The following is a 21443-nucleotide window of genomic DNA, read 5'->3' as shown; positions in this document are numbered from 1 at the left end:
TTAAAAGGATATTTCTTTTCAAAAAAAAAATATTAAGGATTAATCTCAAAATCTGAACCTCATCAAACATTATATTACCAAGCCTTCAATATGCATTTCAATCTAAAATCTAGAACTTTATTTTTCAATCACTAATTTAGAACGGTTGGCATCCTCAAATTTTTAAATAACAATTCTGAAATTTAAAACATAAAAGAAGTTTCATGTTACCTTTTCAATCTTCACACTTCCTCAATGTGGTTCTTTGTGAATAGCTAGTAGAATAGTTGAAGAAGACTTCAATCTTGATGAAGAAGCTGTTGCAAGTGCTTATCGAGAAAAACTATCACTTGCTAATCACCAACGCTGTCCCGAAGAATATGAAGAAGAAAAATAGAAAGAAGTAGGTGGTAGAAGGAGGGAATTTTGTATTGATTTACTAATGATATGTGATTTTCGTTATATAGAGTATTTAAAAGACTATTTATGACTGAAATAAGTCAAATAACAGAATATCGTTACATTAAATATTTGATTGGTGGTAAAATGTCCAACATGGCTAGATTTTGTACATGATTTGGCGCCTCCCAAGTCTCTCTTAATTGGGCCAATGAAGAGTCAACAACCCTTCAGGAAGTCTTGGAAGCCCTTCATGGCACTCTCAATCTCCTCTTCAATTGTTGCATTTGTTCCTTTGAATACCAGCACACAAAACATTGCTTTCCTTTTCTCATCTAGCTTTTCCAATAAATTAAACATCCAATTTTTCAGCCCTTGATTTTTTGTAGGTTTATTTCTTAGTGTTAGAGGCGACGCAAACTAGAATTTTCTTGCGTACCAACAGTCCCTCACCACATGGGCTTCTGATTCGTCTTCTTCTACGTATCTTGGACAACTGGAAGCAACATTGATTCCTCTTCGCTAAAGAATTTGGTTGTGGTTTCATTAGTGGTGTTTTGGCTAAAAATAGATGCAGTACGTGAATTATAAATTGGTGGAGCTATCAGATAAAAGATTCAACATGAGGGGCGTGTTGAATACAGCATGTTTGTTTGGGGGGGGGGGGGGGGCGTGATTGCCATATGACAAAGTCTGGTTGCATGAACTACAGTACATGGAGGGCGTGTTACTAGTGACAACTTGTCATTGGCTGATGAATCAAATAGGGTGTGTGTGCTTAATCAGCACATGGGGCGTGTTGAATGTTGAATGCTCTCCTATATATAAGGTAAGAGAAAGTATAGGGAGCCAATGGCTTAAGCGTACAATGTGTACAATGGAGGTTTAGGAAGTATTAGAGATATGACCATTAGTGTTACATTGTCTTGTCAGATTACACTTTTGGGATGAGTGGTTTCAGATATGGTATTAGAGTTCTAGATCCGAAAGGTCAAGAGTTTGATCCTTAGTGAACCCTAAAATCAATTTAAATTTTTATTGAGATGTTTATTATCCTTGGTATCCGGATGGTTATTCTGGATAGTATGGTGATGTTCATTTTATTCATGAACCAAAGATTTAGCCCATTGTACACATTGTACACTTAAGCCATTGGCTCCCTAGCACTACCCATAAGGTAAAGCTCGGTATCATTTTTATTGCGAGAAAGAGTATTCTTTAAGTGTGTTGCTAGTGTAATGAATGGTACTATAAATTTAGTAGTGTATTACAACGATGAGATTATTCGGAATACAGAGTGATGTTTGTGTGTCAGAATCTATTTTCTTTTGTGGTTCCATGCACCATAACGTTGATGGAACTTCAAAACGGTCTCTGTCAAAGTATGAAAAATGGTATGTTGACGAGAGTGAGCAGTATTTTGTATCGGAATCCAGTTATAGTTTTTTGTGGTCTAATACAGTTTGATATTATGGCGATTATTGACGAAGTAAGTATGCAGAATATGTTCCAAATTCACTGGCAGAATTAGATGCGACAGTCACAGATTAAACTGTATGTTGAGTTTGAAAACGTATAGGCAAATGAGATTCAAAATGATTTAGATATAGAGGATGATAGAGTTGCAGTGTACGAAGGAATGAACAGTGACAACGAAGAAGACTTTGAAGCCACGTATGAAGCTGGCGACGAAGACGAGGATGGTGATGTGGGAGTCGAGACAACAGCTGAGAATGTAATGGTTCATCCCATAGTTAGTCAACCGATGAACATCCCCACTTTTTATGCGCAACTTGGAACTTGATGCCATGAATGCACCGGAATTTACGGAATATGCAAACATAGGTACGTGATGAGTGAATAATACGTTTTTGTGTTTTTATATTTTGAATGGATCAATGAATGATGATATCTGGTTTCTTTAGGTGTTACTGACCCTGAGAATGTGGAGAGTTCAGGATTAGAATGGAGTATAGTTCTAGAAAGTCTGTCGTCGCAGCAATTAGAAGTTACACTATCTTTAGAGGAGTCGATTACAATGTTTATGAGTCCAAACCACATACGTTCTATGCAGAATGCAAGATGTATGGGCGTGGGTACGACTGGATTATCCGAGCTAGCTTGATACGGAAAAAAGGTTGTTGGAAGATACGAAGATACAATGGTAGGCACACGTGCACCATAGGAACGATTTCACAGGACCATTCCAAGTTAGACTCGAACACAGTTGCTGAGGCTAAGGCCATTGGTTGAGACTGACCCATCCATCAAGTTCAAATCTATAATTCCGGAAGTCCAGTCAAGGTTCAACTATACCATCAATTATCGAAAGGCTTTGTTGGTAAAGCAGAAGTTCATAGGCAAAGTTTTCGGTGGTTGGAAGGATACTTTCCAAAATTTGCCATGGTGGCTCTTGGTTATAGTTCAGAAGATATCAGGCTCAATTATCCAAATAGAAACACAACCCCTGTATATAATATATAAGTAGGTCAAATAATATAAAATTTGAATATTTATAACCTAAAATTTGTTATAATTAATATTATTATTATTATAAAACTTTTAATGTAAATATTTATTTTATTTTATATTTTTATTGAATAATAGTATGTAACAAATTAATTAATTATGGGGGTTATATTTAGAATAGTTAATTGGTTGATTTTTAAGTTTTTGTCAATTAATTAGAACTGCTTATCTGGTATTATTAGAAAAAAAAATGGTTTAAATTTAAAATAAAAAATTAGTATCAACTTTTTATATAATAAAAAAAATAGATAGACAGGTAGAAACCAAGGTTCCATTTCTTTGAAGCTGAGTTATACACATGATGCTTTAGTACATAAGGTGGAATTGATATCATGGATTTGCATTTTGAAGAACCAATCTTTTAAGTCAACTTAAATCAAATGGACAACTAAATATATAGAATACTGAACAGGAAAATTGTAAGAATTGAATGCTTCAGGCTTAAGGATTTTCTCTATCTTTTTTTAACAATTGAAAGAATAAAGTGTGATCTCTCAGTATTAGTTTTATAAATGGAACCAAAAATAAATATGAGAGAGAACGATGGAAGGTTAAAGATCACACTTTACACTCTCAATTTTTTTTAACAATTGAGAGGATCCATTCTCCAAATATACAACAAAGTGAACTAGAAAATTTAATAACAGTAAAATTTTAAACATGGCATTAATTTTCATCACTATAATACAAATGTACAAGCTCTAGATAGAGATTAAAAAATGACATGATATATTGTAAACTTTGTGATAAAAATTGGCACTACTTCTTTTGGAAGGTAACCATACAGAAAAATGCTGTTGCCCTGCCAATTACTCCCATAAGAATGAGGATTGATATGCACAAATTCCAATCATGAAGATTATAGCCACTTTTCATTAGTGAACCACAACGAGTTAAGAGCCAAACTCCTTGATACCTGCATTATAATTGTAATTAACATCATGTTTAGTATCATTCATTCTGAGCATTTTCTCAATGAGACAAATTATCTTCCGTTCTCATAGATTACCTTTCAGCATTTGCAACTACAAATGCTTGTAAAGCCCATTTAGAGTAGCATAAATTTGCTATACCCTTCAAAATTTTACTATCTTTTGGTTGTGTTGCAATCAGAGTTAAAACAACAGGAAGTAGTACTGACCACTGCAAGAAACAGAAACACCTTAGAGAAATTAAAAATGTAAGAAAAAATTTATTATTATTATTTGATGGTAATTAATACTAACCAACTGAGCTGCACCAGGTTCAAAAATTATGGCAAGTGCATATGCTATGCCAGTAACACAATACACAAGACAAAGCAGCACAACATAGTTATCAGCAAAAGAAGATCTTGGATTGGTGAAGAAATAGAACATTGAAAGGTACACCACAGGCTTGATCACAGTATTGAATTGATCAATTGTGTCTTTTGAGAGAAAATAAGCCAAGCTACTCATCCCAGAATCACTCTCCCTCCAGTAGTGTAACTTGTCCAGAGAGAATGATCTTAAGGCAGCAATTTTGCACAGAAGTGCTGCAATTAACACAAATTTAGCAAGGTTACTCATTCCTTTGCCATATGAAAAATGATATATGATTAAGGGACTTGTATAACTTACATACTGCAATCACTGTATAGGTGTATCCAGCTGCACCAAACGTTTGATCACTTGATTTGGTAAGAGTTCCTAAGCATGCTCCAGCAAGTAACAATATCAGATAATCTATGGCTTGGATCCTAGCTTCCCTTAATCTCTGCTTACCAACCCTGATAAGAAAGTACTTATACTGCTTGAATATGCCGGGTGTTCTTCGGTTGGATAAATCCTTGGATTTCAAGAAATTGAGTTTGATCTTCTCCCCCTGCAGTTCCACATTATTTCTCACATCATGCCACAGATCTCCAGCAAAGGTTTTGTCCTCATGATCATATCCATTGGCCTCTATAGCTGAATTTATGCTCATGGACGAGTCGTACTGCTCGGCGCTCTGCTGCATATCATGAGGTATTGGATATCCATTATGAAGCATCCATCTAACTGGTAGCTCTTTATACCTCACTCCTGAACTACCACCAGGTTTTACTATCCCCTCCAAGATGTCAATGAAGTAATCCGGAGGATTGATTCGCTCCGGTATATCTATCCCCAGGCCTAGAAAGTATTCTTCAACTCTCTTGGCAGGTCCATGATAGACAGTAAGTCCACCTTTTCCCAGAAGTATCAAGTCATCAAACATCTTGAACAATGCATAGCTGAAGTATCAAAATCAGTCATCAAATCATTGTAAGGGAAGCATAAGATTAATCAGCAAAATGTTTTCTCATGCAGATTTCAACTTGGATATATAATTTAGTAAGAAGTTACCTGGGTTGGTGAACCACCATGCAAATGTTCACTCCCTCAAGCGCTTCGCGTCTTAGAGCTCTTAAAAGAAGCTGAGATGATGCACTGTCCAAACCAGAAGTGGGTTCATCCAAGATCAGAAGTGAAGGTTCCATAACCATTTCTAATCCGACATTTACACGCTTCCTTTGGCCGCCAGAGATCCCTCGCTTTTCCACAGTTCCAACCAAGGAATTCCTCACAGACTGAAGCCCCAAGAATTCAATAACTCTTTCAAGAACCAGAACTTTTTCTGGTTTTGACAAGTCAGCTGATAACCTTTAACATTAACAAAAAAAATCACTTGAATAAGTACATTTATAGCACTCAAAAGTAGCAACATAGTTCAGTTAGAATGTGCAGCAATATAATGTACCTGCATTGTGCACTGAACCAGAGATTCTCTTCCACTGTCAAGTTTCCATGAACTACATCATCTTGTGGCACAAAGCCAATAATTTTCTTGAAGGAGTGGATTGATTCATTCCTTCCATTTATAAGAATTGAACCGCTCGCGAAGCATCCAAAGGCCTTTCCAGCTAGAGCTGACAAAAATGTTGTCTTGCCAGCCCCTGATGGTCCCATGACAGCCGTGATTCGGCCGGGTTTAATTTTCCCGGTAACACATCTCAATATAGGCTTGTTTTGAGCTTTCAATGTAAGAGTCAAGTCTTTGAAAGAAATCTCAATCAAAGGCCTCTTTCTTTTTTCAATGTTGGTAGCCATTTTAACCACTCCTGAGAAGGTAAGGGCCTTGTTTTCATGCTGCTGAGCCTTCTCCTTTTCAAGCTGAGCATATGCATAGTTAAATATTTGGCTATGAGTATGCAATTGTTTTCCTTTTGGTACATTTTTAGTTCTAGCTTCCATTTTCACATTGAAGTTGGCCTCAACATGAATGTCATCTTCAATTTCATGTATGATCTGCTTAAAACCACTGGATTCTTTACCCTTTTCATTCAACTTTGCAGATGAACTTGTAGTAGGTTGTGAGTGTTCTAACAATTCAACATCTGTTTCAGAAGTTGCTTGATCCAAAATTATAACTGTTTCATGAGTTGTTTCTTCCCTCCTACGCGAGAATTTTCTTGAAAGTTGAGCTTGTAGCCCGATTGCACCTTTCTTAGCAGCATCTTTTGCAAATTTCCATCTTTGGCGCGCAGTGGCAGTGCTTCTTGCATTTCTAGCAGCTGCTTCTCTAGATTTGGCCATTCTCCTTTCCTTAGTAGTGAGAACTTGATCAGAACAGTTGTAAATTATGAGCAGCAAAGTACTCAATGCAGCCTGCATAAGAAATCAAAGAGTGTTAAAATCTACCATCATGGTCTCTATGGCCTTGTTTGGTAAAAGTAAAAAACTTACAATGAGCATGATTCCATATGCATGCATATTTTGCGTCGCAGTGTTTGAGCTGCAAGAAGTCAATCTGAAGCATCCTACAAGATAATCAAGAAAATTATCATATATACTTTGCATGAGAAAATTCATCAGTAAAAATGGGACCTAAATATGATATCTAATCTTACTTTTCTCAGAAGTGGAACCCATCCTGCAGTAATGCCTGAATTCGCCAGAGAAAATATTAAGATAGTTCAGCTTTCAGGATGATGATTTTATTTAACAATCAAAAGCATAATAATAGAAAGAATTTGTTAAGAAATTAAGCGTGTTTTTGTGCTTCATATGTTGAGTTAAGGAAACTAATCTTAGATTTCATTGCAACTATGCAATGCACGGCACTAGGTGGAGCCGGTTACATGGATCACACGATGCCATTGAGTTCTATCATGTATCATGCTTATAGTGAGACTGTTTACACGTAGGTAGCGTAATAACGTGTTTAGTTCATATCATGAAGATTCAACAAAGCTTTTAACTTGGCTGTCGAGAGCCTAACACAACCCTCCTTATTTATCTAGACTTGTAACCAGCTATGTAACATAGACGGAGTTAGGGCCATTTCCTCCAAAAGCTTAAAAAACATTAATAACTTCTTCTAGGATCCAAGTTTGGCATTTTATAAGAGTAGGCAAGTGTTGAAGAAAAATAATACCCACTACTACAAGGAACTGTCTTTGTTGTTGTTGGACAATAGGATCCTGCTGAGCAGAACATCTCACTGCTGCTACTAACATCAGCCCATACATTTGCACCTCCACAGCTATGGTTTGGCTGCATTGGAGGCAGTTGATAAAGATATCTGCATAAACATATCAACCATACATTAATTTCACACATTTTGTGCAAATCAGCAACTCAAGAAAGCTCCCAACTTAAGGGATAGAAATAGAACTCACGGTTCGCATACGCCGGTTGCTTTGTTTAGTTTAGCAAGAGGGCAGTAGGAACCTAAAGGGCAGGCTGTGAGAGAAGAATTTCAAGTAGAGAGGAATCAGACACAGATTTAGCAGAGATAGGGAACAATTAGTGTTACTAATTCTAATGTTATTGTACATAGAAACTACAAATGATTCATAAAGATTGTTGTTTATACTTACGGATCATGCAAGTGATACCATGAGGGCAGAAAAATCCTTCACAACAAGGTTGGCAGTTAGAAGTTCTTGCAGGAATCTCCTTTGAATTTCTAAGGTCAACCTTCTGGGATGAAGGAGCACTGCAGGCCCAACCGGGCTCGCAACCGGCGAACCATGAAGTTAAATTGCAGTTCTTGTTAGGCTTCAAATAATTGGAACTTGTAGATCTCTCCAACAAACTGCTTAGGTAAAACTTCACCTCTGCTGCTGTACACAAACGCCTTGTGACATCTCCTGTTTCAATAATCAGATTCAAAATAATCAAGAATGTTACATTGATTCATAAAAGGTGTTGTGATTCTTAGCAATCATACCTTTAGTCTTCTTAATGCAAGAAGCCAGGAAACTCAAATCTGATGAGAAATTAAATGCTTGGTTCCAATCAGCATCCCTTAAACAATAAATCTATAAACCGTTATAAAGATCAATGTCTGTGCCCCAATTGAACAAAAGAACTCAAATTCCATTTTTCTCTCATCCATGGAATTCCTCTTGATTGGTTTAATTCTTGTTGCAAATAAAATTACCAAGTTGTGAACATTTTTCAATTATGCACATTTAAAGCATATACAAGACTTAAAATTTGAGTATAACTAGCTCAGAACATTACCAAAATTGAATCAATAATCAAAGAAAGAAAGTGCTTACGGATCTTTGACACAGAAAGTGGAGTGAGTGGTAATTTCCTGGCTGAGAAGTGAAGTCAAATTGGAAAGTCTACTATAGACAAGCTGAGTAACAAGTGGAAGAACAGAAGGGTTATCAATTTGGTCATAGTCATTCACTTCTTGGCATTGAACCACAAAGGGTAACCAAAGAAACAGCCATAGCAGATGCTTTGAGCTGCTCCACTTTCTCATCATTGAAATGGAACAACCTGATTGATGCAAGGGAATTATGAAAGGTCAACTATTTATGAAGAGCTTTTGATTCATTTAGGAAGAGAGGGGAATGAATTTGATGCTATGCTTACATTGAAGGGATGCCAAATTCTTGTACACCTTCCCATTCATGCATATGTTGGTTCAACCTATCAAACTTGTTTATACATATTCATTATTAAATTGTTTTAATATGTTATTTATATATGTTAGAGACAAAAAATGTAAGTTATGTAATATTATAATAACCCATAAAATTAGGAAATGAGAAGTGCACATGAAGAAGTTATCACAATAAGAATTAATATGTGGAGAATCTGAAGAGTGTTAAAAGGCCAACAGAATTTGTGATGTTTAGCCATTACATAGCTATCATCAATATTTTTAATAATGTGAGATGACATCTAATGATGTAAGATTAATTATTTTTTTTTTTTGATAATTAAATACTAATTAAATTTTAACAAAAATATTCACTCCCCAGACTTTCTCATACTGAAACAAACAAAAAACTGTGCATATGAAAACTCAAATTGGTAAGTAGTTGGCGAAGATATTAATGTCTTTGACTTTAGATGCAATATAAATTTGGTAAATACTATGGTGCCTATCACTTTGTACTTAAGTTACTAAAAGAAGTAAATAAATAATATTTAATAAATTTTATATGATTTACTTTTTACTTTAAATATTTTATTTTTTATTTTAAAAAAAAATTAAACAATTTAGACACCATAAGAAAGACACCGTAGAATTCACCTATAAATTTTGATGAGAATGAGAAGTGAGGAAGTGATGGTGGGTCCCAAAAAGGATATGAGATCACGTTCGAACGAGGAGACAACATACAAGTACAGTGAACTCAACACAACATTGTCCTTTAAAACCATCATGAAGACAGCCGTTTTATTGTCCGAAAATGAAAGAAAGTCCGTTAATTTAGCCTCAAGTTTTGGTCAACTTATCGGATTCCGTAGTCATACTAAACTTATGAGATTTTTACATAAAATTAAAAATAAATAATCATTTTTTATCATAAAAAATTCAAATACTAATAAAACTAACCATTAATCATTCAAATAAGTATGGTATCTATGATTATATTCATTTGAGAATTCTAATTAAATATTATTCTATAAAAATATTAAGAATAATAAACAAATCAAAATCCACCGGATCAGCTTAATTCGTACCACTTAATTCATAAGTTTTGGTGGATTTCGGCGGAGCAGGACAGACTTATTTATTGAGCCTGTTATTCTAAAAAAAGGAAAAGATGATAATTGAATTTAAAATATTATTTTTTTGCTTATATTTAAAATGTTTATCCGTTTTATTTTAAGTTATAATTAGAATTATGTTTTTTTTTGTGACTAATTAGAATTATGTTTGATTGATTAGAGATTTGGACAATGTTTAATTTAATTATATATTTTGGATAATTAGACAATCTCGGTTGTATTATTTATTTTAAAAAACTTGGTTAATGATTATGTTTATTAGATATTTAGAATTATAAAAACTTTAGTATTTATGAATTTAAAAATTATAATTTTTTATCTTTAGAAATTATAAATTTATAGAAATGTTTGTAAAATTATATATTTATTTTAATATTTAATAACTTAATAATTAAAAAAATAAAAATTGACCAAAAAAAAAACGAAAATTAACTGACTTAACCTGCCAATCTGCTATTAAGTCGGGCGAACTAGTCCGTTTGCCACTTCTATAAATTATATTGTTAGTGTTTGATTCTAGTCGATTGTTAACTCTCCGATATAAGCAACAATTATTAATTCTTTTATTTGAATCTTTTATGATCATAAATAATCATTTATTCTAAATTAAATTTAATAAGTTAATAGTTTATTCTATGACAAATATAAATTTTTATGAAAATATTTTATTATTTTATTATAAAAAAGTTTAATTCTTTTAATAGTCAATTATTTTATTAAAAAAATATGTACAAATTATATAACTATATAATAATTAATAAATAATTTTTAATATTTATAAAATATTTTTAATTATATTTATGTACACACATAATCAATTTTATCAAACAAAATCAACATATATAAGTATCATGTCCTAGAAGAATAGGATTATGTTTGGTAAGAGGCATTGTAATTCTTGATTTTATTTCAATTTTATTCTCGATTTTATAAGATATTATATAAGTATTTGTAAAAATGCAAATTTTTAAAAATTTGAGTTAAAACACAAAGTTTAGTCATTATTCATTTTATTAACTTATAAGTATTTTCTTTTCAAATTGGAGTGAAATTTTGTCTAATGAATGAACAACAACTAACTTTAAAGAAAAAAAAATACAAATATTTTAAAATTTGAACTAAAATATAAAATTTAAATTTTATTCTTATTAATTTTGATTTTTGTTTGAATGTAAATGGAATATTTAATGTGCCAATGAATAATAGCTCAAATGGCATAGTCTCTCCATACTCAATTAAGAAATTGTGGGTTAAAGTCTCTTATCTTTTGGTAAAAAAAAAAAATTGGAATATTTAATGTAACTATATTCTGTTATTTCAGTTATAATTACTCTTTTAAATACTCTATATAACAATAAAAATCACGTATCATTAGTAAATCAATACAAAATTCCCTCCTTCTATCACCTACTTCTTTCTATTCTTCTTCTTCCTATTTTTCAGGATGGCATTGACAATTAGCAAGTGATGGTTTTTCTCGATAAGCACTTGCACAGCTTCTTCATCAAGATTGAAGTCTTCTTCATCGTTTCTACTAGCTATTCACAAAGAACCATATTGAGGAAGTGTGAAGATTGAAAAGGTAACATAACTTTTTTTATGTTTTAAATTTCAGAATTGTTATTTAGAAATTTAAGGATGGCAACGGTTCTAAATTAGTGATTGAGAAATAAAGTTTTAGATTGAAATGCATATTGAAGACATGGTAATATAATGTTTGATGAGGTTTAGATTTGAGGTCAATACTTCTTATTTTTCTGAAAATAAATATCCTTTTAACTTATGATACTATTTTTTTTTTAAAGATTCTGAATCTTTGGGGAATTCATTGAGATCTTGCCACACTTTTTCTTACTTCCAATTCATCCATTCATTCGCATTCCATTTCTTGAAGAATTCAATTACCCTCCCTCTTTCTTCTCATTCTTCCATTCCCAAATCCCTATCTTCCTTATTCTGCTTAATCCAAGGTTGGTTTAGTCTTTTCTTTACCCTTGTTTTTTTTACCTCAGGTTCTTTATTTTAATTTTTATTTTTAAAAAATTCTTCTTTTTTTTTTGGGGGGGAGGGGGGGAGGGGGTGGTTAAGCTTTTCGGTGGCTAGGGATTTTCAAAGATTTGCATGTTCCAAGGTTAATGCTTTGGGGTTGGATATCATGTTTTTTCTTTTTTCAAGGTTAAACAAAACTAGATATTTAATTTCATGTTGAAGAAGCATTATATTGGTCTAACTGTTTATGATACTGTTTGGGTAACTTTGTTTGAGTTGAAGGATTGTAGCTTCTGATCCAAGTGTTTATGTAGTGAATATATTGAATTTAGTGCTTTATTCCTTGTCTATATTTGCATTTTGAACTGTTCTTGTTAGGTAGATTAGGAACCATTTTAATATTTTCCTTCTTTTTTCTTAAGTTTATTGTTTATATGATGTCTGAATGCATTGCACCTTTTCTGTTTCAGATATTGAACTCTTGGGATAAGACAGAAGAGTTCATTGTTTTGAAGGATCATGGCAGCATATGACATGGATCCTGATGTTGTTCATAATCTCTTAGATGTTTGCACACTTTCCAATAATGGTTCTCCTAGTATCATAACTAGATATGATCCGGATTTAAGTAGCAGCTATGTTAGAGAAGGCTTCTGTCATCCTTTCTACGTGGAGAATGATGAAGCTGTGCTCGTGCTTACCAGGAAGAATTATCACAACTTCAATCCTTGGAAGCTTCTGGGATGTCGAAATTCGGGAATGAATGGCATTCTTAATCTATCTCTTGTTATTTTTTTAATATAATTTTGTTATCAACATCTGCTGACCTTGATTTACTTTGTTGATCCAGTAGAAATTGAAAACCCGTCAAGATATTAAAGGCTAGTGACACTGACACAATGCCAAGAAAATAAACGGTTTATAGATTTTTACCTAAAGCTTCGATAAGTTAGAATTACTTTCGAATTCCGACTCATGCATGCAAAAACTCATTGATTAGTAATAGAGCTCAAATTCATGGTAAAATATTGTGGGCAAAAAAAAAACAACTTCCACTATTGCATTTGCAATTGTTGCTCCAATAACTGATATTTCTTGCTAGTATACAGTGAAAACTTACACATGATTGAGACCCCCTCCCCCCTCTCGTTTTGGCTCTCTTCCTCAAAATAATGATCAAAGAAAAAGATTTAAAGAAGATGGAAAATTTACACAAGTATTGACAAGTTGTTTTCAGTTTCTGAAGCTCTAGCTTGTATAAGTGTTCTAAGACAGTGCATTGCATCTAAAGGACTTCCAGTACCGGAACTTTTACATCTCGACCGGAAATCGGAAATCGGAAATCTGCAACTTCACCCATAAAAAATAAAAATCTAACAAATCTTGGATTCAAATTGATATAACATGACATAGTTGATATTAAAGAACAGAAGAAGAAATGCTAACCATTGCATTTAGAACTATGTTATAATCATTTCCAAATAATGTCACCCAAAAATTTGAGAGCTGGAACGCCTCTTATCTCGACATCAACAAGCGGTGCCTGGATCATTGTTAGGCTGGCTAGCTCAGGATCATTCTGGATCATATCAAGAGCTCGCATTTGATCCTGACAAGTTTGTTTTCATTAAGTTTTCACCCTTAAAATTGAAAGAACAGCAAATACAAAAGTTTTTTCTCTCGCAAGTTTTTTCTTCAGACACTTTGCTATCAGTTGTTTCGGATGTGACAACAGCCATATTAATTATAAACTACATTGTAGTTCATTCTGATGACAACTGAACCAATTCAAGAATAAAGGAGCAAACAGTTAACTCACCTTTCTTTTCATGGCACAAAACTTGCAATCAGATGCTGAGGGCGGCAGAATCTGATTGACGATAAGTCTCTTAACGGGAACATTTTCCTTCTTCAAGGAGGCACTCAGTCTAGACGATTCACTAACTGCCATCACCTTAGGGAGTAGAGACAAAATATAAAGTTACTTAGACAGTTTTAATTAGTAGTAGAATTTTTTGGGAAATTTAGATCTTCACACTTCACAATACAATCAATTCCACTTCCATTTTATGCATGATTCAAATATTAGCTGTGGAATGCATTCCGTGTCCATACCGTGGGGATTGTGACAATAACAAATTCTGTTGCATCAGTGTCACGAAAGAGTTCACGCACTTTTATCATCCTCTCCCTAAGTTTCTCCAATTTATCAGCCTGAACCATTAAATATAAAACAAGTGGTAAGAAAATTAAGATGACAGAAAATGCAAAAAAGTACGAAAATGTCATCTTACGGCGGCTTGTTGAGTTTCCTCTTGACCAAACACCGATTTAATTGCTGAGGTAGCAGAAGCTATCTTTTGCCGTAGCTGCAGCAGAATAATTGGTGTCAATGACTATAATTATCACTGAGAAATGTATATAACTGTAGGTTCCCCCTGTTACCTTTAGTATCTTCCCAATGGATGCATCCAAGAAATCGGGCAAGGAAAGGAGCCGTAATGTATGACCCTGATCAGGAAAAAAAATGCATAAATCTATCAGATAATGTCCAAAGACAAAAGAGACATTAATAATATATTAGCTTTCGGCTCACCGTGGGTGCCGTATCAAATACTATTCGAGTAAACATACTATATTCCTGTGATTCAAGAAATTGCATAACCTGGCAATATTTTTAGTTGTTAGGACTTGGGAGTTCCACAAATGAAGGCTGATTGCATTACTAATTAATTAGCAATGAAATAACAAATAAGTAACCAAAGCACATAAAAATTCATGCCTTGGAAATTGCAATGGCTTCATCCAATCCAGGAGGTGGTGTATCCAACAATTCTCCGAGTTTTAGCTCTCCTAACTTTCGTAACAAAAGATGTAACAAATAGTATTAGAGAAGCAGGCTTCTAATGAAGCAGAATGAATTAACTACCAGTATTTCCAAGTTATAGTAACATTGATATTGCATAACAAGCTAATTAAAATTTAAACAGCTACAAATGTGCAATCAAGTATGCGATTTCTAAATTATAACATAAGATGATGAAGTGGAAAACAAACTTGTATTTGATGTAGGATGACATGAGCATATTGAGCTTAATGCATATTTATATACTAGCAGTGGGATTAGTTAAATACTCACTGTAACGAAGTCATTATGGTCTTAACATCTATAATGATTTTAACATTTAACTGATCTTAGCCCTCTATATCTGTAAACAAACAGTTTCCTCCCTCTATGATATGCATTAGTCAAAATTATTGTAGGTTGATCACATATTGAAGTATTGAACTATAAATCTAGTAGAGCTCTTTCGCTTTTAGGAAACTCATCAACCTGTGAAAATTCACATGATGATTGCATAAACTATTCACACACAAGAAATATTTATAAGTAACAATGCTGGTACAATCCTGATAAAGCTTTTACCTGCTCTACAATCATTCCAAGACCCATGCCATCCATAAAGTCTTTGACTCCAGTTCCCCCATTTTTCTTGGTTGCATTGCGAAACTCTTCCCTAGCCTTCTCTGGGTTTATCTATAAAGGAAGTAAGGAACTAAAAACTTAAGCAAATACATAACATGGAGTGACAAACACATTTTTTCACGAAAAATACCAATCCTATCATCAAGTAATCTAGATAACAAATGCCAGCTAATTTATTCAACATCATTTTCGGCTTACTTCAAGAGCAAAAAGTGGATAATCAGGTCCTTCCACCGGCACCAATTGTCCCCCAGTCAGATCCTACAGTAAATTTATAAACATTATGTTAGAACAAGCACAAACGACATTAAATCTTGAAGCATCTAGCATATAGGAACCATCAACACCAGAGGCACTAAATTAACCTGAGCAAAAGAATCACTCAAAGAATGTGCTGGATCAGTGGAAACCACGAGTGTGGGGTGTCCATTATTGGCGAATTTTACAGCAAGCGAAGCGGCGCAGCTTGTCTTCCCGACTCCCCCTTTCCCGCCTAGCATGTAATACTTCCTCTGAGTGCCAGAAACCATGTCATCAAACCCTGCTACAGATTCTGTTGGAGCAGCAACTGACCTCACTGACAATAAACGAAGGCAATAACCATTAAAATCTGCAATCAAATCCTCAACAGGTTTCTCATAATCTCAAACTGCCCAGGAAAATTTCTTAAGCATAGCAAAAAAACAATTAAATGATCATGACCCTACCAATTTGATTAAAATGGATAAAATAATTAAAAATAAATAAACCGAAGCTAGGTTGATGCACTAAAGATGATTCCAAAATTCACGAAAAATTCCCCTTTTCCTTCCCTTACTAAATTATTCTATATCTCTTTATCTTACTGAATTCTAATAATTTGTAACCTTCTCTTCATTTAACCCCGCTAACACCCCAATAACTTGACATGCTTAAACTAGACGAATTAAAAGGGAAACATATCAATTTATGGGCAACACAAAAATAACAGGAATAACAATAACATACTCATACAATCTAACAGTAGCAACTAAAAATTCAACACATGAAATAGAACAGAAAAACCTGAGCCACAAAAATATAAAACGAATAAGAAAAAGAATAAGATTGCATCTTGAAACAAAAGAAGAATAATTGAGTAGTGAAAAACCTTGGAATGATTTAGTAGGGATTGTTGTTGTAGTTGTGGAAAGAGAGAGTGAGAGAAAGGAGAAGGCTTTAGTGGGAGTGAAGGAGGAGGGAACACACTTGATGGGCATTGAATTTGTGATGCGAAGAGAAGAAGAGGATATGAGAGTGTGAGAAGCCATGAGTTGTTGAATACCCAGCAACAATTGCATGCTCTGCTTTTACAAGTTCGGTACTTCCACGCTTAACTCACACCGCCACCAGCACTTCATAGAAAGTGATACTTGAGTAATTTCCCAAATCGATGCTAAAGATGATTTAATTATCACTAAATTTTAATGTCTAAATTAGTTTTAAATTTTTTATTTTATTAGACAAATTCTGCTATTTAATTTTGATTAAAAAATTAGATAAATTAAATTTTTTTTTTTGACTAATTTTTGTCGTTATTTAATAACAATATAATGATTTTTATTTTTTTTTAATTTTTAAATTAATTTTTTTATAAAGACAAATAATATGATATGGAGATTGTGTAATAAAATAAAATTTTAAAAATTAATTTAATAATTAAAATTTATTAAAAATTAAAGTATTTGACTAAAATTTTTTTAGAAATTTACCTTTTTTTTTCTAAAGTTAAAAGCGAAAATCAAATTCACAATCTTTAGATGAATATGAAAAATTATACTATTTAAATTATAGTTCGTTAATTTTTAAAAATTTATTATTATTATTATTATTATTATTATTATTATTATTATTATTATTTGGCTAAGCTCGAGTTATAATTCAAATTAACTTAGCTCTATTCGAAATTATATATTATGGGTTAATAGTCAAAACTTAAAGTTTAAAAGAATTTAATTTTGAGCACTATCAGTTTAAAGTAATTTAACACGTGCATTTAATTATGTAATATCATATTAATAAAAATAACTACTTTTTATATTGACCACATGAATAGTTATCCAAAAGAACAGATGTGATTGTACGATTATATAAAATATTTTATACTGTCAGTACATCAAAATTAAACTCAAGTTCAAAATAATTCTAAATGAGAGATGTATGGCTATGTTAATTTGGTCTTTAAAATATTAATGACTTTAAAATTAATTTTTGAAAGATATAATTCTGAGTTAAATTATTATCAGATGAAAAGATCAACTTAATTTATTGTTATGTCTTTTTGAGAACCAATTTAAAATGTGCAAGACCAAATTGATGTATACAAGATTATTTAAGAATAATTTTGATTATTAACCACATATAATATAGTATAATTTTATATTTTATTAAAAGTGTATGTTTATTAGAATTTTACTCTAGTTGATTTTGTGTATTATTTTGCATTAAGGCTATGTTTGGTTGAAAGGAAAGAAATAGAAAGGAAAGAAAAGAAAGGAAAGAAACTGAGTGGATTTTTATTTTTTTTAGATGTGTTTGGTTGGAAGGAAAATAAGAAGGAAAGAAATGTTATAAAAAGACAATCTTATCCCTATATTATAATATATATTGAAAAAAGTGAACGGGTAGTATTGGAAGTAGATAGAGAAACATTAGTTTTCTCTCCATTTTCTTTCCAATGTTGGAGAGAAAAAAAATTGGTGGGACTTTTTTTTCTATCTATTTTCTTTTCGCTCAATTTTCTTCTCCAACCAAACAATGAAAAATAATCATTTTTCTTCCTATTTTCTTTCCTCCCTTTTCTTTCCTTCCATTTTCCACTCAAACAAACATAGCATAAATGACTCATTTTAGTTTAGTGCAAGACATTCGATTTTAGGAACTAAAATGAATCATTTAATGTAAAATCAAAAACTAATTTGGTGCATCTACGTTGATGACATAACAAATGACACATAGACACATACTGTTGCGACACGTGGTCAAATAACATTGTGACACGTGATACAATCGTCCACGTCGACATGCCACATGTCACTAGTTAACATATCATCATACCATTACACGTGGCCAAATCATTAAGGTAGTGTTCGTTTTGAGGTACTGAGACAGAGACTGAGAGACTGAGACTCAGTATCGTATTCGTTAGTTTAGAGACGGGTACTAAAATTTCTGTCTCTGTCTCTAAAATTTCAGTATTTCAGTACCTCCAAAAAGTAGGGACATAGGGGACTGAAATTTTTAGAGATGAAAACTGAAACTTTAATAACATTTTATACCTAAAATACTTTTATTTTAATTAATTAATTCCAATTTTATCCTTTGTGCAAATTAAATTAGAATTTCATTCTTGTTTCAATTCATGTCTCCCATTTTGCACCAAACAGAATACTGAGATTTATTTTAATTCCTGTCTCTTAGTCTCTGTCTCTCAATCTCAGTCTTTTCGTCTCTGTCTCTCCACCAAACGCTACCTAAGTGACACGTGCCACTAATAGTTCCACATCATCAAGCTATGTCATCACGTCCTTAACAAAAAATAAGTCGGAGACTAACATGGTGCACTTTTATCAATCCTACGACACCAATTTCAGAGACCATTTTAGAGCTTAACTCCTCAAATCTACATTAGATTAAGCCCAACAGTTCAAACTAAACAATGCCAAGAATCTAGGCAAGCTAATCATGATGATCTCAAAACAAAAAACATCCCTGCAATTGGCAGCGAGAATAATAGATGAAAATAAGAGTAACATTGAATATGACACTTTTTAATACAATGAAAACCATAAGACAGAAGAATTGCGATTTCAGAAACTATCTATAGTTACACTTCTTTACCCTTTTAAAGTCTCATCAACTACACTAATCTTGGCAGTGTATTTGGCAAAATTTACCTTCTTAAGGCTTCTTTCCAGCTATATCTTCCAGTGTGAGATTCAGTGTATCAATTGAACCTTTCTTAACTTCTTCTCCTTGCGCAGCAAGGTAGTCCTCTATGCTTCCTGGCTCACCAAACCATCCAAGACGATCTGCAATCAAGTGAAGGTTATTACACCCTCCACATCTCGCCACCACCACGCCTTTCTCGTATGACTCTCGACAAACTGTCTTGACGGATCTTGTTTCGCAGACTTTGCATGTGAAGATCATAGCGAGATCATGCCTCGACGATGCTTTCAAATTTGAGGTAGCAGAAAACTTTACTGCAGGGTTCTTATTGATGCTCATCAATGTAGAAACATTATCCAGACTTGAACTAGACTCTGCGCCGTCAGCTTCGTTGGTTTCGATATCTTCAGGAACAGAATTGGTTGGATTTGTAGTTGTTGAGACCGCTTTATGAAATCCAAATCTGTTTAATATTGAACTGGTAGAAGAATGCCAAGATGCTGCTGCCATTAAACAATATTAACCTATTAATATTGACTCCTCTTCAATCTTGTATACATGCAGGTAAAAGTTTTATGCACATATCAAACATAGCATAAGTAATTAAAGAATCACTCAATCCAAAAAGCTTAATATTTTAGGTGAAAGACCAACAATGAATTTAAACTTAAAACAAATCAAACTATCATTTTTGCTCCAAACTCACATTTTGCCTTGCATAATACAGATGACAAAAATATTAACAACTAAGCCGAGTTCAATTATATGGATCAAGCAAGGCCACAGTGCCACCTCATAGATCATATATGTCTTTAAACCATTTATTTATAAACATATTTTAATAATTTCCCTCTTAAATTTTTCTTAACTCTCCCTCAACCTCTAACTACTGAACTACCCCCATCTAATCCACTCTCCTAATTAGTAATCAGAGCCTCCACAACGTTTCTATGATCATGTTTGTATATCTAAGACAAGATTCTACCATCTTCCTTTGTAATCGGCGACATTCATAGGCAGATATCAACATAACTTTAAACCCATAATTTAAACAAGCCAGTCACCATACTAGAAAATTAGTCACTGAGCTTGAACCATGGAAGGGAGTAATTTGTAAATTTCCAATATGCATTTGGTAGCAATGCTCTACAAGTTCATGATTATACCTTCTTATTGAACTGTGTGATTCATTCTAGTTTCAAAGGGGGTGGCTGCTACTTGATCCCCTACAAATCCCTAAACCCTAATAAGAGGCACAAAATTTTCAGGACAATTCCTGTCTTTTTGAACCTTTTCTTATAAGAGACAGAATCCAAAGCAACCTTGGGAACCAAACAAAGCCACTAGCTAGAAGTTACAATTACTCTTCCATGAAACAATTAATTAATTACGAAACGAAAAAATAAAGAAAAGTTTTATAAAAGGTTCAGTTCGAACTTCGAACCAAAGAATATAGATTGAAGATAATAACAAACATAATGGAAATTGGGTGGGAGATAGTGAAAGATGAGACTTGCCTTGAAGATTGATGAGGTTTGGAGGATGTTGACGGGATTGAAATGACGAGAAGAATCGGCGCAGAACCATTTTGCTTGCCGCCATGGGAGGACTCACCTGCTTAGCTCGCAACACCACAATGGAGCGTCACCTCCTCAACTTTCCATTCTGTGTTTTTGGGCTTTTTTTCTTCCTTTCCAGGCTTCTATTTTTGGGCTTCAAATGTTTCAGCTTGACCCATTACCTTTTTTGTTATTGTAAATGATGTTCCCTTAAGCAAGTCCAAAAACATAAAATATGAGAATACCCAAAAAAAAGGAAAAAAATAAAAATATCAAATGTATGAATATTTTTTTTATATATATACTTTTTTTAAAAAATAAAAAGAAAGAAAATAAATTCTATATAGATTACCGGAATACCAACGTGATTCAATGTACTTTTAAGAGTAGGAATATCCTACGTGTATATTAAAATAATAAGTTACTAAAATTAATCACTAATATAAAATAATATTAGAATATAAACACATATTGAAAATAAATTAAACCACACATGTGTTTATATACAAATATATTGATTGTTCATACCCTGCCCCAATGTCAAAGGCCCAGGTCCAAATAAAAGGC

The 21443-nt window shown here is 33.0% G+C and overlaps 3 protein-coding genes and 1 long non-coding RNA gene across 7 annotated transcripts; 1 reads left to right on the top strand and 3 right to left on the bottom strand.

The window, feature by feature from the left end:
• Positions 1 to 3543: 3543 nt before the first annotated feature.
• On the bottom strand, positions 3544 to 8865 carry LOC112712650 (ABC transporter G family member 28). Of its 2 annotated transcripts, XM_025765569.3 has the most exons (14): positions 8784 to 8865; positions 8459 to 8687; positions 8125 to 8201; positions 7772 to 8044; positions 7571 to 7634; positions 7327 to 7473; positions 6800 to 6834; positions 6636 to 6709; positions 5650 to 6557; positions 5256 to 5552; positions 4509 to 5143; positions 4134 to 4423; positions 3917 to 4050; positions 3544 to 3823 (listed from the first exon to the last, which is right to left on the bottom strand). In XM_025765569.3, the coding sequence occupies exons 1-14, from the start codon at positions 8821 to 8823 to the stop codon at positions 3667 to 3669; spliced, it is 3360 nt and encodes a 1119-aa protein (XP_025621354.1). In that variant the 5' UTR covers positions 8824 to 8865; the 3' UTR covers positions 3544 to 3666. The 2 variants fall into 2 exon arrangements, with proteins under 2 accessions (XP_025621354.1, XP_072059746.1); XM_072203645.1 differs by lacking the exon at positions 8784 to 8865 and having other exon boundaries at positions 8125 to 8215; positions 8459 to 8777.
• A 2499-nt stretch (positions 8866 to 11364) lies between these two features.
• Positions 11365 to 12859, top strand: LOC112712649 (uncharacterized). The gene is made up of 2 exons (XR_003157867.3): positions 11365 to 11514; positions 12392 to 12859. It is a non-coding gene; the product is annotated as an uncharacterized lncRNA (long non-coding RNA).
• Positions 12860 to 12949: 90 nt separating this feature from the next.
• Positions 12950 to 16833, bottom strand: LOC112712646 (ATPase GET3B). 2 transcript variants are annotated; one of them, XM_025765566.3, is made up of 12 exons: positions 16538 to 16833; positions 15774 to 15985; positions 15607 to 15669; positions 15349 to 15459; positions 14704 to 14778; positions 14518 to 14586; positions 14367 to 14432; positions 14216 to 14290; positions 14037 to 14135; positions 13741 to 13875; positions 13368 to 13530; positions 12950 to 13271 (listed from the first exon to the last, which is right to left on the bottom strand). In XM_025765566.3, the coding sequence occupies exons 1-11, from the start codon at positions 16725 to 16727 to the stop codon at positions 13393 to 13395; spliced, it is 1233 nt and encodes a 410-aa protein (XP_025621351.1). In that variant the 5' UTR covers positions 16728 to 16833; the 3' UTR covers positions 12950 to 13271; positions 13368 to 13392. The 2 variants fall into 2 exon arrangements, with proteins under 2 accessions (XP_025621351.1, XP_025621350.1); XM_025765565.3 differs by having other exon boundaries at positions 12950 to 13265.
• A 2281-nt stretch (positions 16834 to 19114) lies between these two features.
• On the bottom strand, positions 19115 to 21034 carry LOC112712648 (uncharacterized). Of its 2 annotated transcripts, none has more exons than XM_025765568.3 (2): positions 20835 to 21034; positions 19115 to 19817 (listed from the first exon to the last, which is right to left on the bottom strand). In XM_025765568.3, the coding sequence occupies exons 1-2, from the start codon at positions 20917 to 20919 to the stop codon at positions 19327 to 19329; spliced, it is 576 nt and encodes a 191-aa protein (XP_025621353.1). In that variant the 5' UTR covers positions 20920 to 21034; the 3' UTR covers positions 19115 to 19326. The 2 variants fall into 2 exon arrangements, with proteins under 2 accessions (XP_025621353.1, XP_025621352.1); XM_025765567.3 differs by having other exon boundaries at positions 19115 to 19820; positions 20835 to 20977.
• Between the last annotated feature and the right edge of the window lie 409 nt (positions 21035 to 21443).

This window comes from Arachis hypogaea, chromosome 9 (assembly GCF_003086295.3).
Source record: "Arachis hypogaea cultivar Tifrunner chromosome 9, arahy.Tifrunner.gnm2.J5K5, whole genome shotgun sequence".
NCBI classification, from domain to species: Eukaryota; Viridiplantae; Streptophyta; class Magnoliopsida; order Fabales; family Fabaceae; genus Arachis; species Arachis hypogaea.
This window is presented reverse-complemented; position numbering and strand designations above follow the sequence as displayed.